At 41.9% G+C, this 14,389-nt stretch overlaps 1 protein-coding gene across 1 annotated transcript in view; it reads left to right on the top strand.

The window, feature by feature from the left end:
• The window catches only part of GPATCH1 (G-patch domain containing 1), a 54,824-nt gene that overhangs the window by 30,636 nt on the left and 9,799 nt on the right, over positions 1-14,389 (top strand). Inside the window, exons 11-16 of the mRNA XM_068992700.1 lie at positions 588-884; positions 1,925-2,103; positions 2,599-2,726; positions 3,409-3,545; positions 3,905-4,071; positions 12,193-12,413. Of these exons, the coding sequence (XP_068848801.1) occupies positions 588-884; positions 1,925-2,103; positions 2,599-2,726; positions 3,409-3,545; positions 3,905-4,071; positions 12,193-12,413 (1,129 nt within the window). The remainder of the gene's footprint in view (positions 1-587; positions 885-1,924; positions 2,104-2,598; positions 2,727-3,408; positions 3,546-3,904; positions 4,072-12,192; positions 12,414-14,389) is intronic.

Below are 14,389 nucleotides of genomic sequence, written 5' to 3' on the forward strand. Positions count from 1 at the left end.
TTTTAGAGAGACTTTCCAGGCTTTCTCTGCCCACTGTTTGTTAATTATCTCTCTCTGCCCCTACGACCAGTCCTCTCGTCTAGGTCACTCCGTTTTTATTTTCTCCCCCCATAGTCCTCCTCTCGTGGCAGTCCTCTGGTGTTGATTCTTGCTTCTTTAGGGTCCGTCTCCCTCACTAGTGAGAGCAGGACCTCGTATGTGTTGTTCTCCCAGCCCCAGGCCCAGCATGGAGTATGCTCAGTGGGCATTTGTGACACTAGTGCCTGAAGGGTAACTGCTCTGAGCCTGGGCTTTTGCTAACGGAGGCCCGGAGACTGCAGTGTCAGGCCCCTCTGTCTAGGAGCACCCACTGGCCTGATAAACATCGAAGTATTGGCCCCCACTTTTGCCAAGTGTAAAATGGAGGTGTCGTTATTTTATTCCTGTCTAGTCCACAGGGACAGTATGAGTACAGATCACGCTGCATATAAAATACTCCCCTCCAGTTACAGAAATCTGTGATATTGAAAATGTGTATGTGCAGAGGAATGTGAGTATAGGTGTCTTAACAGCATATTTAATCTCTTGCTCTTTTTGTTTCTTTGTAGGGGCACCCACTTCAGTGTTAGAATTTCTGTCCCAAAAAGATAAAGAGAGACTCAAAGAAGTGAAGCAGGCAACTGACCTTAAAGCCGCTCAGCTCAGGGCCAGGAGCCTGGCCCAGAGTGCCTCGGGCAGCAGAGCGCAGCCCTCGTCTCCAGATGTCGGACACTGCTCGTGGCACATGGCATTGAGTGGAGGGACGGCCACCACGAGAACCAGCAACTTCAAACCTTTCGCTAAAGATCTAGCAAAGCAAAAACGATATGAAGAATTTTTAGTGAATATGAAACGGGGTCAGAAAGGTGGGTGCTAGGCCGGGGCCTCCCACATGTCACCACGGGGAGTGTTTTTACTGTTTTGACCTGAGGCCCAGATTCAGAACTGATTATCCTGCTCTGGCAGTTTTACTTTGCCCTGCTGTGAACACTGTAAAGATTCAAGGTCCTGGCTCTTGACCTAAGAAAGCAAGAACAATTAGCCTGTGTTTCTCTGTATCTCGGGTCCCAAAGATAGCTGTTTAAATAGAGAGCGTGCCTTGGCTAATGCTAAATTACAGACCATTTTCTGTTTGCAAATGTTTGACTTCTGTGTGAGGGTTGTACTTCCTGCCAAGAGAACAAGGTCATTTCCCACTCTGCCTTAAGATCCTAACCATGTAGCCCTAAATCATAGTCTAAAGTTTGACTTACAGAGACAGTTGGCTGTTGAACCCTTGCATGGGAAGAAAGTCACTCTGTGATCTATGAAGTAAATATGGCAAGGCTGAGGCACGAGCTTGCTCACATACGCAGAAGTCCTGCGAGAGCTTGTCCTCAAATTAGAGGGGTCGGTTTTTCAAAGCATGTCCTTGTGTACTGTGCCAAGATTTTATATCCCTGATGTTTTCTTCTTGAATTAAAAAAAAAAATGTTAGAGAAAGAAGTGTTTTCTGCTCAAACTTTGGAATACAGTATACGGATGAATTTTCACTGTCTGGTGCTAGAAATAAGTTGCTGGCTTTGAAAACTGAATCAAGCATTAGTCTCCCAATATTTTTCTCTGTTACGTGCAGGAGGCAGAATTCAACAAAAGCATCATTTTGGGGGGTTAATAAAACATTGACTTAACAAATTATTTTATTATAAAACTGTTCACCATGGTAGACTATTGGTGCTTCGGGTAAAAACATCATTTTGAGGAAGGGAGCACAATCACCTGCCAAGTACCCCAGTGCCGTGGTCTTCAGAACCAGGCTAACGATTTGTTTCCTCTGATGAACTCTACAGTGGTGCGCACAGCTTGTTCTCCTATAAGTTCCCCGTGTTTTCCGAGGAGTGAAGCAGTTCCTTGTTCTCCCCCACAGATGCTCTGGAACGTTGTCTGGATCCTGGTATGACAGAGTGGGAGCGAGGCCGAGAGCGGGACGAGTTTGCCCGGGCAGCCCTGCTCTACGCGTCTTCCCATTCGACGTTGTCCTCCCGCTTCACTCACGCCAAGGAGGAGGACGATTCTGATCAGGTGGAAGTCCCTCGGGACCAAGAGGTCTGTTGCCACTATTCCCTACGTGGTGAATTTTTTTTTAAATTCTTTTGAATTATTTACTTATTTACTTAATTTATTTATTTTGGGGCCTCAGATCTTAGTTGTAGCACATGGGCTCTCTAGTTGTGGCTCGTGGGCCTTGTTGCTCCACAGCATGTGGGATCTTGGTTCCCTAACCAGGGATTAAACCCACATCCCCACCATTGCAAGGCGGACTCTGAACCACTGGACCAGCAGGGAAGTACCTCCTACAATGCTGAATTTTTAAAATGAAAACACTGTGTAGCCAGATACATTAAATCTTTTGGTGAAAAGCATCAAAATATACATGGCACTATAGAATGAGAGATAGGTTTGTTCTTTTCACTTCCAGTGTACTTTAGCAGATATATAGCATAAGCTGTTTTGAAATTTTTGGGAGATTGGAAACTCATAGATGGGGAAGCAGGCCAGCTGTGTGGCCACTTAATGAAACAGATGCCTGTCTTTTCCCAGAATGACGTCAGTGACAAGCAGTCGGCTGTGAAGATGAAGATGTTTGGGAAGCTTACCCGAGACACATTTGAGTGGCACCCTGACAAGCTTCTGTGTAAGAGGTTTAATGTCCCTGACCCTTATCCAGAGTAAGTGTGATAAACCTGCCTTTATTTCAGTACTTACACCCCTGTGTTAAAGCTTACGATCCCCCTACATACTTGTTTAAATTTCTCTTTTCTAGGTGAACTTACTTGTAAGTACTTGGAACTGCGGACTTTGCAGATTTAACTTGTTTTAATTTGTTACTAAAAAAAATAAGCAGACCTCCATTTAACAAACTTTATTCTGTACTGAAGATAGGAAACTCAGATATGTCAAGTTACAAAAAAAAAATGCCTGTCTAATTTGTCACCTTTTTAATCCTGCATATAGAGTTTACATTTAAAATGAAATTTATGTTTTCTGATTTGTTACATGAATTCAACAACTTATCTGATTGTAAACATGGCAAGAAAGCATATCCAGTTGAATCAGATTTTGTCAGAAAATTTAGGCATATTTTTAGCAATGGAACTTTTTTTCCCATGGATATCCCTTGTCAGAGTTAAATTCTGGCTCTTCCTATCATAAGAAAAAACTCCTGACTCCTTAAGTCAGACATTCCAAATTCTAAAATTGCTTTGAGAAGCAAAAACATCTTAAGGGATCTTTTCAGTCAAGTAGAAGGGCTGCTGGTGAAAAACAGGAGATGAGCAGCTTCACAGGAATTTGATTTTATCCTTGCAGTTGTTATTAAAATTATATATATGTTTCCTTTTCAACCCCCAGTTCAACTTTAGTTGGCTTACCGAGAGTGAAACGTGACAAATACTCAGTCTTCAACTTTCTGACGATCCCTGAGACAGCTTCCTCACCTGTGACTCAAGCATCAAGTGAAAAAGTTCCACAGCACCGAGGTTCCGACAGTGAGTAGGGCTTCCCCAGGTCCATGTGCTGACTGTGGTCTCAGCCCCTACCCTGTTGGGAAGACAGAAGTAAAGGGTACAAGCAGTTCAACTACCCATCTAACCCACAGGGTAGAAGCAGTGCAAACCCTCCTGTTAAAAGGATTGTTTATGTGAGTACATCAGGTCAGGCTGACATGGTCCAGGTGTACACCATTTGTGACTGGGGCTCTGCTTCAGCATCTGCCCCATTCCTACCACCTCACACAGTGCTTGGACCATAAAGGCTCACTGATGTTCTTGAATGAATTAAAGAACCATAAGTACAGCTTGCCTTTTGCTTGCTAATTCTGACATTAGGGCTGTGTCCTACCTTTCAGAATCAAGAAAACCATCCAGATGGGATACTTCTAAAGAAGAAAAGAAAGAAGATTCCATTAGTGAATTTTTAAGTCTGGCTAGATCAAAAGTTGGTCCAGCTAAACCAGAGCCCAGTCCATCAGTAAACAAAGAGGAAGAGCGTGCGACGGAATCAGTCTCGAATAAGGTACTCAGGGCTTTCAAGCTCTCTTTGCCAGGCTGACTGTGGCTTTTGCCTTTCCCAGTGGTAATGCTTTGCTGTTATTCGATAGCAGTGGTAAGCAAGCTTTTGCTGTGAAAGGCCAGATATTAAATATTTTAGGCTCTGTGGGCCATACAGTACCATAGCTATTTACCTTTGCTGGTGAGTGAAAAAGAAACTAAAGGCAATATGGGAAAAAAAAAAAAAAAAAAAGAGTTCATCTGTGTTCCAGGAAAACTTTACAAAAACAGGCAGTGGGTTGGCTTTGGCCTATGGGCTGTAGTTTGTCTACGTCTGCTCTGCAGTTCAACAATTTCAGACATAGCCTTAATCATGTGAGGAGACGTTATGAACATCTCTACCTGGAATGCCTTTCACTGAATGTCAGACACTGAAACAAAACTCAGTGTATTGTATAGAAAATACTATTTTTTTCAAGTAATAAGTTTCCCTTTTATGGAGACTATAGAGAAAATATTCATTGGGTTTTAAAAAAATTATTGCTGTGGAAATTCCCGGGCAATCCAGTGGTTAGGACTCCACACCGTCATTGTCAGGGCTCGGGTTCAATCCCTGGTCAGAGAACTAAGATCACACAAGCCGTGAGGTGTGGCCCCCTGCAGAAAAAAAAAAAAAAGACTGCTTTAATAGTTAAAAGTTGAGCTTAATAAAAAGTTGGTTTTATTTCTAATAGCCTCATTAAAATTATTGTGTTTTTAACATACCTTAAACTTGACTGTTTAAAAAAACGTACAGTTCAGTGAGTTTTGCACATACATAAGTTCATGGAACCAGCCCCGTAATCAGGATGCAGAGAGAGACCATCACCTCAAACTTTCCCTCATGCCGTCTCTTTGTGGCCATACCCTCCCATCACCCTAAACCCGTGTCAACTGTTGCTCTCAACTCTGTCTCCATAGTTTTGTTCCTTGAAGGATGTTATATAAATGGAATCAGGCAATATAAGTAGCCTTTTGAGACTGGCTTCTTTCACTTAGTGTCACGCCTTTGAGATTCCTCAGTACTGGGTGTGTACCCTTTTTGTTGCTTAATATTTCATTGAATGGATATACCACAGCTTCCTGGTCCATTCACTCTTTGAAGGCATATAGTTGTTTCCAGCTTTTGGTTCTCATAACTAAAGCTGCTGTGACCATTCATGTGTGGATTTGTGTGTGAACGTAAGTTTACGCTTCTCTAGGGTAAGTACCTAATTGTGGGATTGGTGGGAAATATATACAGACAGATGTAACTGTAAGAAATTGCCATACTGTATTCCCAAGTGCTGTTTCCTGTATTTTGAAACTTTTCTTGTTAGGTACATACACACCGAGGATTGTTTTATATAAGGGTATTATGTTTTTATTGGACACTCTGTGAGGCATGCAGGATCAATCCCCAACCAGGGATTGAAACCAGGCCCTTGACAGTGAGTGTGCAGAGTCCTAACCACTGGACTGCCAGGGAATTCCCAGGATTGTTATATTTTCTTGGTGAATTGACCTTTTCATCACGTAATATTACTCTTTATCATTACATTTAAAGTGGGTTTTTAATAAACAGTGTGTCATTGTTATTAGGTCTTTTATTTTTAAATATATTTTGATAATCTGTGTATTTTAATCTTTGTATGTTATAACCATTTGCATTTAATGTTATTTGTAGATATAACTGGGCTTTGGTTTGTAATTTTGTTGTTTGTATTCTGTTCCCACTCTTTCATTCCTATGTTTCTCCTTTACTACTTTCTTTCATATTACTTCAATAATTTTTAGTATTCCATTTTCATTTGTCTAATTTTTTACTCTGTTTTTCCAGTGATCGCCCTAGGAGTTACAATGCACATACTTAACCTTTTCACCATGTAGTTAGAATTGAGATTTTATCACTTTGAGTGGAATGTGCAGTCCCTTTACCCTTCCTGCTTTATGTTGTCTTATATGCTACATATTAATATATATATTCTCTAAAAACTTCAGCAGACAATATTTAAATTGTTGCTTTCCATCGTTATACATATTTTAGAGAACTGCTGAGCAGATAATATGTTTGATCTACCTGGATATTACCATTTCTGTTCCTGAAGTTCCCAGTTTTTCCCTTATCATTTCCTTCCTTACTTCCTTTAGCGTTTCTTTCCGAGCAGTTCCAACAAGTAATTCTCTTCATTTTCCTTCATCTGAGAATATCCTGTATTTCATCTTCATTCCCAAAGGATATTTTTGCTGGATGTAGAATTCTGGGTCAACAGTTCTTTTCTTTCAGTTCTTTAAAAATATTCTACCACCTCCTTCTGGCCTCGTGGTTCCTGATGAGAAACCTGCAGCCATTCACATTGTTCTTCCTCTCCTTGTAATGATGTGAATTTTTTCCTCTGATTCATTTTAAGATTTTCACTTTGTCTTCGGTTTTGGCTGTTTGATAACGATGTATCTGGGTGTGAATTTCTTTGAGATTATTTTGTTTAGGGTTTGCTGAGTTTTTTTTTTTAATTTTTATTTTTGCTTTATTTTACCTTACAATACTGTATTGGTTTTGGCATACATTGACATGAATCCGCCACAGGTGTACATGAGCTCCCAAACATGAACCCCCCTCCCACCTCCCACCCCACATTATCCCTCCAGATCATCCCCGTGCACCAGCCCCAAGCATCCTGCATCCTGCATCCTGCATCAAACATAGACTGGCGAGTCGTTTCTTACATGATAGTATACATGTTTCAGTGCCATTCTCCCAAATCATCCCACCCTCTCCCTCTCCCTCAGACTCCAAAAGTCTGCTCTACACATCTGTGTCTCTTTTGCTGTCTCTCATACAGGGTCATCATTACCGTCTTTCTAAATTCCATATATATGTGTTAGTGTACTGTATTGGTGTTTTTCTTTCTGGCTTACTTAATCTTTAAGTTTGTGTTTGGACAAATTTGGGGCATTTTCAGCTATTATTTTCTTCAAATATTTTTCTTTTATAAAAATTCTTTTTTGCCACACAGAGTGGCTTATGAGATCTTAGTTTCCTGATTGGTGATGGAACCCAAGTCCTCAGCGGTGAAACTGCAGAATCCTAACCACTGAACCACCAGGGAGTTCTCCCAGATACATTTTTCTGCACACATTCTCATGCTTCTCTTGAGACTGTGATGACATTAAATGAATTTGTACTATAGGTCTCTGAGCCTCTGTTCTGTTTTTCAATCTTTTTTTCCCCTGTTTACATCAGATAATTTCTCTTGATTTGTCTTTAAGTTCACTGAGTCTTTTCTCTGCCATTTCCATTCTGCTATTGGGTTATTGTATTTATATCTTTTATTTATTTGCTAAGACTTTTGAAAAATCTTTCCATTTGTTTGTCTTTATTCTTGAAGCATGGTTATCATAGCTACTTTAAAATCTATCTTCTAATTCCAACATTTTTGTCATTTGAGGTTGGCATCTATTGATAATCTTTTGCAAGCTGAGATTTTCTTGTTTGTTGGTGTACCAAGTAAGTTTTGTCTCTGGCCATACCACCCTGAATGTACCCGATCCCATCTGATCTTAGAAGCTAAGCAGGGATCTGCTTAGTACTTGGATGGGAGAATGCCTGGGACTAGCAGGTGCTATAGCTATAGGCTTTTCGGGCTTCCCTGGTGGCTCAGATGATGAAGAATCTGCCTGTCATTTAGGAGAGCCGGGTTCGTTCCCTGGGTTGGAAGGATCCTCTGGAGAAAGGAATGGCTACCCACTCCAGGATTCTTGCCTGGAGAATTCCATGAACAGAGGAGCCTGGCAGGCTGCAGTCCATGGGGTCGTAAAGAGTTAGACGTAACTTAGCAACTAACACTTTCCCTGTTCAGGGTTGGATTGCATTCTGGATACTTCGAATATTAATGTTATGAGATTCTGGGTCTTGTTTAAATTCTAAGGAGAATCTCGATGTTTTGTATTGTTTTGTTTCGCTTAAGTGGACAATGGACCTAATGAGGTTCAGGCTACAAGTTCTAACTCATCTTGGTTGAAATGCTCTTCAAGTTTTCAAAGCCTTTATAGTACTCTTCAGATCTTTCCTGTGTGTGCTGTTCCTCATGGCTGGTAGTTAATCCCATAGTTCTGTTATCAAAGGCTATGGTTTGCTGTTCAAAATCAGATCCCTGAGCTCAGAGGTGAGGCAGAAAGAAACTCATTAACCCTGGATCACCTTATCCAGCACCTCCTCTTCCTGATATTGCTGACATGCCCTTTAAGTCCTCCAGTCAGAAAGCTGGGGCTTTTGCTTCCTTGCTCTGCCTTGCACTTCCCGTGACTTTTTCTGTCTGGAGTCAAGTGGCAAGAGGCAGGCCGGGGAACACAGCAGTGACATTCACTCCAGACTGTTGGAGCCATAGCTCCCATGGCCAGAAACAATGGTCCCCCTCTGCTGAGCCCAGCAGCAGCAGCAGCCATCCCCCATGCCACTGTGGGTTTGGAACCATGCCTGTTGGGGTCTGATGGTCTAAAACCCAGGGGTTCTGGCTCTGTGATATGGTCAATGGGTTAGAAAGCCTTCTAGATTTTCTCAGATCATGTTGCGATAGTATTTAGATAATTTTGGCTGAAATGTCTTGGCTCTTGCTTTCTTTAGTTATTAGCTTGTGACCCTAGGAGGGTCTCTTCCCCTTTCTGAGTTACTTAATTTCTTTCCCTGAATCACCACAATTGTGAATGTGCACACTTTCGATGGAAGGTGGGGGTGGTGGTGGTTAGGGAGCTTTGTAGATGTAGTTGTTGTGTATTTGGTGTATGTTTTTATTGTTTAATTTCAGTACAGCTCCTATTATGGAAAAATATAAACAAAAACATCATCTTCTGTGGCTAAGTGTGGAATGTCTTATATACTCATGTACATTTAATAATGTGCATATTTGCTCAGCTGCTCAATCGTGTTTGACTCTTTGCAACCCCATGGACTATACCCCACCAGGCTCCTCTGTCCATGGCATTTTCCAGGCAAGAATCCTGGAGTGGGTTGCCATTTCCTACCCCAAGGGACATTTAATAATACAGACACTATTAAAGGTCAGGACTGTCTGCAAACACTGTCATTCAGTAATGGTCCATGCATGTGACTTTGGTGTTTGTGGTTTGTCATAAAAATATCAAATACATGACTTTTGTAGGCAGTTGTGGCTATGATTTCCTGTGCTTCGCTGTTAGCCTCTCTCCTGACATTTTTATAACTTTGAAAAGTTTGAAACAATCTTGAAAGTTGAGATACAGTGTAGATAATTTTGTTTTCTTGAACCACTTGAGTATAAATTGCCAGCCGGATACCCCGTCACACCCACGTTTTCTTTTAAAGAAGCACATCCTCCTCTTTTTATGTATTTATTTGACCTCATCAGGCCTTAGTTGCAGCTCACAGGATCTGTGTTTCATCATCATGTGGGATCTTTCATTGCAGTGCACGGACCCTCTCTAGTTGTGGCTCTCAGGCTTAGTTGCCTGGCGGCATGTGGGATCTTAGTTCCCCGACCAGGGATCAAATCCTTGTCCCCTGTATTTCAAGGATTCTTAACCACTGGACCACCGGGGAAGTCCCAAGAAGGGCGTTCTCTTATACAACCATGGAACATCCATCACCATCAGCAAGTCAACTTTGAGGCGTTACTATTGCTCAGTGCTCCAAGCCGTTCGAGATCCACTAGCTGTCCCTCATAGCCAAAGAGTGCAGCGCAGCATCACTGTTGTACTGAGCTGCCACGACTCTTAAGCCTCCTTCAGTCTTGGAACAGTTCCTCAGTCTTTCCTTGACTCTCATGATCTCGATACTTTTGAAGATTATGGGCCAGTGGTTTGTAGAACAGTCCTCAGTTTAGGCTCATCTGGCCTTTACTTAGGATTAGATCCGCGCCTGCATTTTTGGCAGGAACACTTCAGAAGGGGTGCCGCTGTGGTCCCAGTGTGTCCTGCCAAAATGGCCCATGGTGTTGATTTGTCCTGGTCCTGATTCTCACTTTGATTACTCAAGCAAGGTGGTATCTACCAGACCTCTCCACTAGGGAGTTAGTCTTTTCCTTTTTGTAGTTAAGTACATTTATTTATTTATTATTTTACTTTGTTTTAATACAAATTGAAGAGCTCTGAAATATATAAACACCCTGTCCCTCATCAAATTATTTCTATCACGGTGGACCCATGGTTTCCTATTTTATCCAAAGGGATAATTGAGTATTGTCTTTTTTTTTGACCACACTGTGTGGCATGTGGGATCTTAGTTCCCTGATCAGGGATTGAACCCATGCTTCCTGCAGTGGAAGCATGGAGTCTTAACCACTGGACTGCCAGGGAAGTCCCAGCTTATTTTAATGCTCCAGCTGTCCTGGTTTGGTTAGTTGAAGCCCATTCAGTTTGGCTCCTGTGTGGCGTTGGTACATCCCTCTTACGCTGTGAGCGTGTCCTCACTTTCTGGGCACAGTTAGATGCTCTAAGCTCTTCTTTTTATATCTCAGCCCCAATTCTAGAGTCAGTCCTTACTCCAGGGTGCCCTGGTTATTTTTAGTGGACAATGATTTCCTTAATTTTTTCCTATGGGAAAGGATTTTTACACAGTCACAAACTCCATCTCGTATTGGTTTTCTTCACATATTTATAACTCTGCTTCAGAAGTTGGAGGTGGTGTGGGATATGGGAGGGGCTACTGGCCAAGAGCGAGAGCTCCACCAGGTAGAGTCCAGGCCCACCCGGGGCATGTGGCATCTGTGTGTATATGTAGAGCACATGTGCGTCTTTGACAGAGCCTCTTGTCGTTCCTGACCTACATTCTTCAGTGGTAAAACGGAAGGACTGAAGTGGATTCTGGTCTCAGCCAGTCTTGTGGCTGCTGTTTACACTTAGCAGTTTAGATCACCCCATGTCTGTGTGATAAGCTGTTGGGATGTGGGAACCATGCCTTCTTCATACCTTTGTCCCTGTTTATAGGATGGAGTATGTACAAAGTCACTAGCCTGACCCCCCATCCTGGGGCTGCTTTTAGGAAGGGTGACCTGTAATTGCAGAGGGGAGCTCCAGGACCACTTTGTCAGTGTGTTCCTCGCACTCTCCCCATTGTGTGGTTGTTCAGTCACTCAGTCATGTCCAACTCTTGGCGACCCCATGGACTGCAACAGGCCAGACTTCCCTGTCCTTCACTATCTCTTGGAGTTTGCTCAAACTTGTCCATTGAGTCAGTGATGCCATCCAACCATCTCATCCTCTGTCGTCCCCTTCTCCTCCAGCCCTCAATCTTTCCCAGCATCAGGGTCTTTTTCCAATGAATTGGCTCTTCGAATCAGGTGACCAAAGTATTGAAGCTTCAGCCTCAACATCAGTCCTTCCAATGAATATTCAGGGTTGATTTCCTTTAGGATTTACTGGTTTGATCTTGCTATCCAAATGTGGAGGTCCCCAGTTTTCAGTACCTTTTAACGAGTACACTGTCTCCATTACCTTTCATGTTTGGACCTCTAAAGGCTCAGATAGACTTTTTATTTTTATTTTTATTGATTTATTTTTGGCTGTGCTGGGTCTTCGTTGCTGTCCGGCGCCTTTCTCTAGTGGCAGCAGCAGGGGCTACTACTTGTTGCGGTGCCCAAGCTTCTCACTGGTGGCTTCTCTTGTTGCTCAGCATGGGCTCTAGGGCACGTGGGCTTAGTAGTTGTGGCTCACAGACTTACTGGCTCCTCAGCATGTGGAATCTTCCCAGACCAGGGATCGAACCGGTGTCTGTTGCACTGCAAGGTGGATTCCTAACCACTGGACCACCATAGAAGCCTCAGATAGACTTTTGGAACCGGGACAGAGGTGCTGCGCTAGTCCCTGCTGCCTTTTTCTGGGTCCCTTGCAGTTCTGATTAATGACTTATTTCCATGAGAGGTTTCAGCTGAGACCAGTCAGCGTGGTCTACAGGTATTGATTGAATCAGAAAAATACCACAAAATGATAATATGTGAGTGATCATTGTTTAGTTAGCAAATGTGTGGACATGGAGGCCCACACACATGAGGATAAACATAAGTTCCTGTGTGTGTGCGTCTGCCGTGTTCTAGAACGTGTAGCTCTTTTCATCCTTGCCTCTTCACCTCTGACTCTTATTTCACGGTTAATACAGGTAGTGAACAAAGATGTGGATTCACAGACTGAAGGAGAGGGTAGCCGCCCATCCATGGACTTATTCAAAGCCATCTTTGCCGGCTCCTCTGATGAGAAGTCTTCGTCCTCTGAGGATGAGGAAGGTGACAGTGAGGATGATCAGGAGGGTACCAGGGAAGCTGACTCCAAAAGTTCCCAAGAGACTGACCTGGTTGAAGCATCATCTGTGGCACAAGGTATGTCAAATATTTCAGACTTTGGAATCTGAAAAAGAAAACAGTGGTGTCTATAGAGAAGCTGCTGCTTCATTTGGTATCAATTTTTAACCAAGATAATTAGCAACTGATGATTAAGTTTTTAAGGTTCGTGTTTTTTAAATTAAAACAAGTTGTATTTAAGTATAGTTAATTTACAGTATTACGTTCTGGGCATATGACATAGTGATTCACAAGTTTTATGGATGATACTCCGTTTAAAAGTGCTCTGAAATTTTGGCTCTGTCCCCTGTGCTGCACAACATGTCCTTGCAGCTTTTTGGTTGGTGGTGGTGTTGTGCCTTGCAGCTCACTGGGTCTTAGTTCCCTGACCAAGGACCAAACCTGCACTCTCGGCAGTAAAAGTGCAGAGTTGTAACCAGTGGGTTGCCAGGGAATACCCTGTAGCTCACTTGTTGTATACGCAGTAGTTTGTGTCACTGAATCCCCTACCCTTCTCTTGCCCCTCTCTCCTTATCTCTCCCCACTGGTAAACACCAGACTGTTTTCTGTGTCTGTGAGTGTGTTTCTGTTTTGTTATATTCATTCACTCATTTTATTTTTTATACTCCCATGTAAGTGATAATGTGCTGTGTTTGTCTTTCTCTGAATTATTTCACTATGCATAATACCTTCCAGGTCCATCCATGTTGTTGCAAATGGCAAAATTTCCTTTTTTATGGCTGAATAATATTCCTGTGTACGTGTGTGTGTGTGTGTGTGTGTGTGTGTGTGTGTGTGTGTATGCCATATCTTCTTTATCCATTCATCTGTTGATGGACACTTAGGTAGCTTACATATCTTGGTTATTATGCTGCTGTGAACATTTGGGTAGATATATCTTTACAAAATAGAGGTTTTTTTTTTTTTTTTTCTAGAAATATACTCAGGAGTGGGATTGCTGGATCCTATGATAGTTCTATTTAGTTTTTGAGGAATCTCTGTGTTACTTTTCACAGCGGCTGCACCAGTGTACACTCCTACCAGCAATGTACAAGAATTCTTTGCTCTGCATCCTCACCAACATTTGTTATTTGTGGTCTTTTTGATGGTAGGCATTCTGACAAGTGTAAGGTGATATCTTGTGTTTTTGTTTTGTTTTTTTTCATCATGTTCTGATTTGCATTCCTCTGCTGATTAGTGATGTTGAACATCTTTTCATGTGCCTGTTGGCCATCTGTATGACTTCTTTGAAAAATATCTCTTCAGGTCTTGTGCCCATTTTTTAATTAGGTTGTTTACTTTTAAAATTTTTTTGATGTTGAGTTGTATGAGCTGTTTAAATATTTTGGATATTAACCCTTTATCAGTCATGTCATTTGCAAATATTTGTTCCATTCAGTTGTCTTTTCATTGTGTTGATGGTTTTCTTTGCCATGTAAAAGCTTTTTAGTTTAATTAGGTCTTATTTGTTTATTTTTGCTTTCCTTAGTAGACAGATCCAAAAATATTTATATGATTTATAGAATGGCAACCCACTCTAGTATTCTTGCCTGAAGAATCCCATGGACAGAGGAGAGCCTGGTGGGCTACAGTCCATGGCGTCACAAAGAGTAAGACATGACTGAGTGACTTTCACTCACTCACTCATTCATAATCTTTTGCATTTTTAATTGAGATGGAGCAGAGTTCTTTTTTTTCCTCCTTTCTGGCATAAATCTATGGAATATCTTTAGAATGGCTATGTTTGATAATATTGATTTTCCTATGTGTGCTAGTTGAGAAGAATTAAAAAATAGTAAAATTTTCATTAAAAAAAAACTTCCTTTTTTTCATGTGGTTGATGACAAAATGCCAGGATTAGTGGGAAACATTTGGTCATAACATGTACAGGGGTTCTTCTGCTTTCTTCTCTGTAGGGCAGATTGTGTGCTCTGGCTCACCCGTCAGATGGGCATTGCCTGGCACATAAGTAGCACTTGGTAGGTGGTGTCTGTTCTCACTATGAGTCTGATGCTTGGT

The sequence above is a fragment of the Capricornis sumatraensis genome, chromosome 20 (genome assembly GCF_032405125.1).
Source record: "Capricornis sumatraensis isolate serow.1 chromosome 20, serow.2, whole genome shotgun sequence".
In the NCBI taxonomy this organism is placed as follows: domain Eukaryota; kingdom Metazoa; phylum Chordata; class Mammalia; order Artiodactyla; family Bovidae; genus Capricornis; species Capricornis sumatraensis.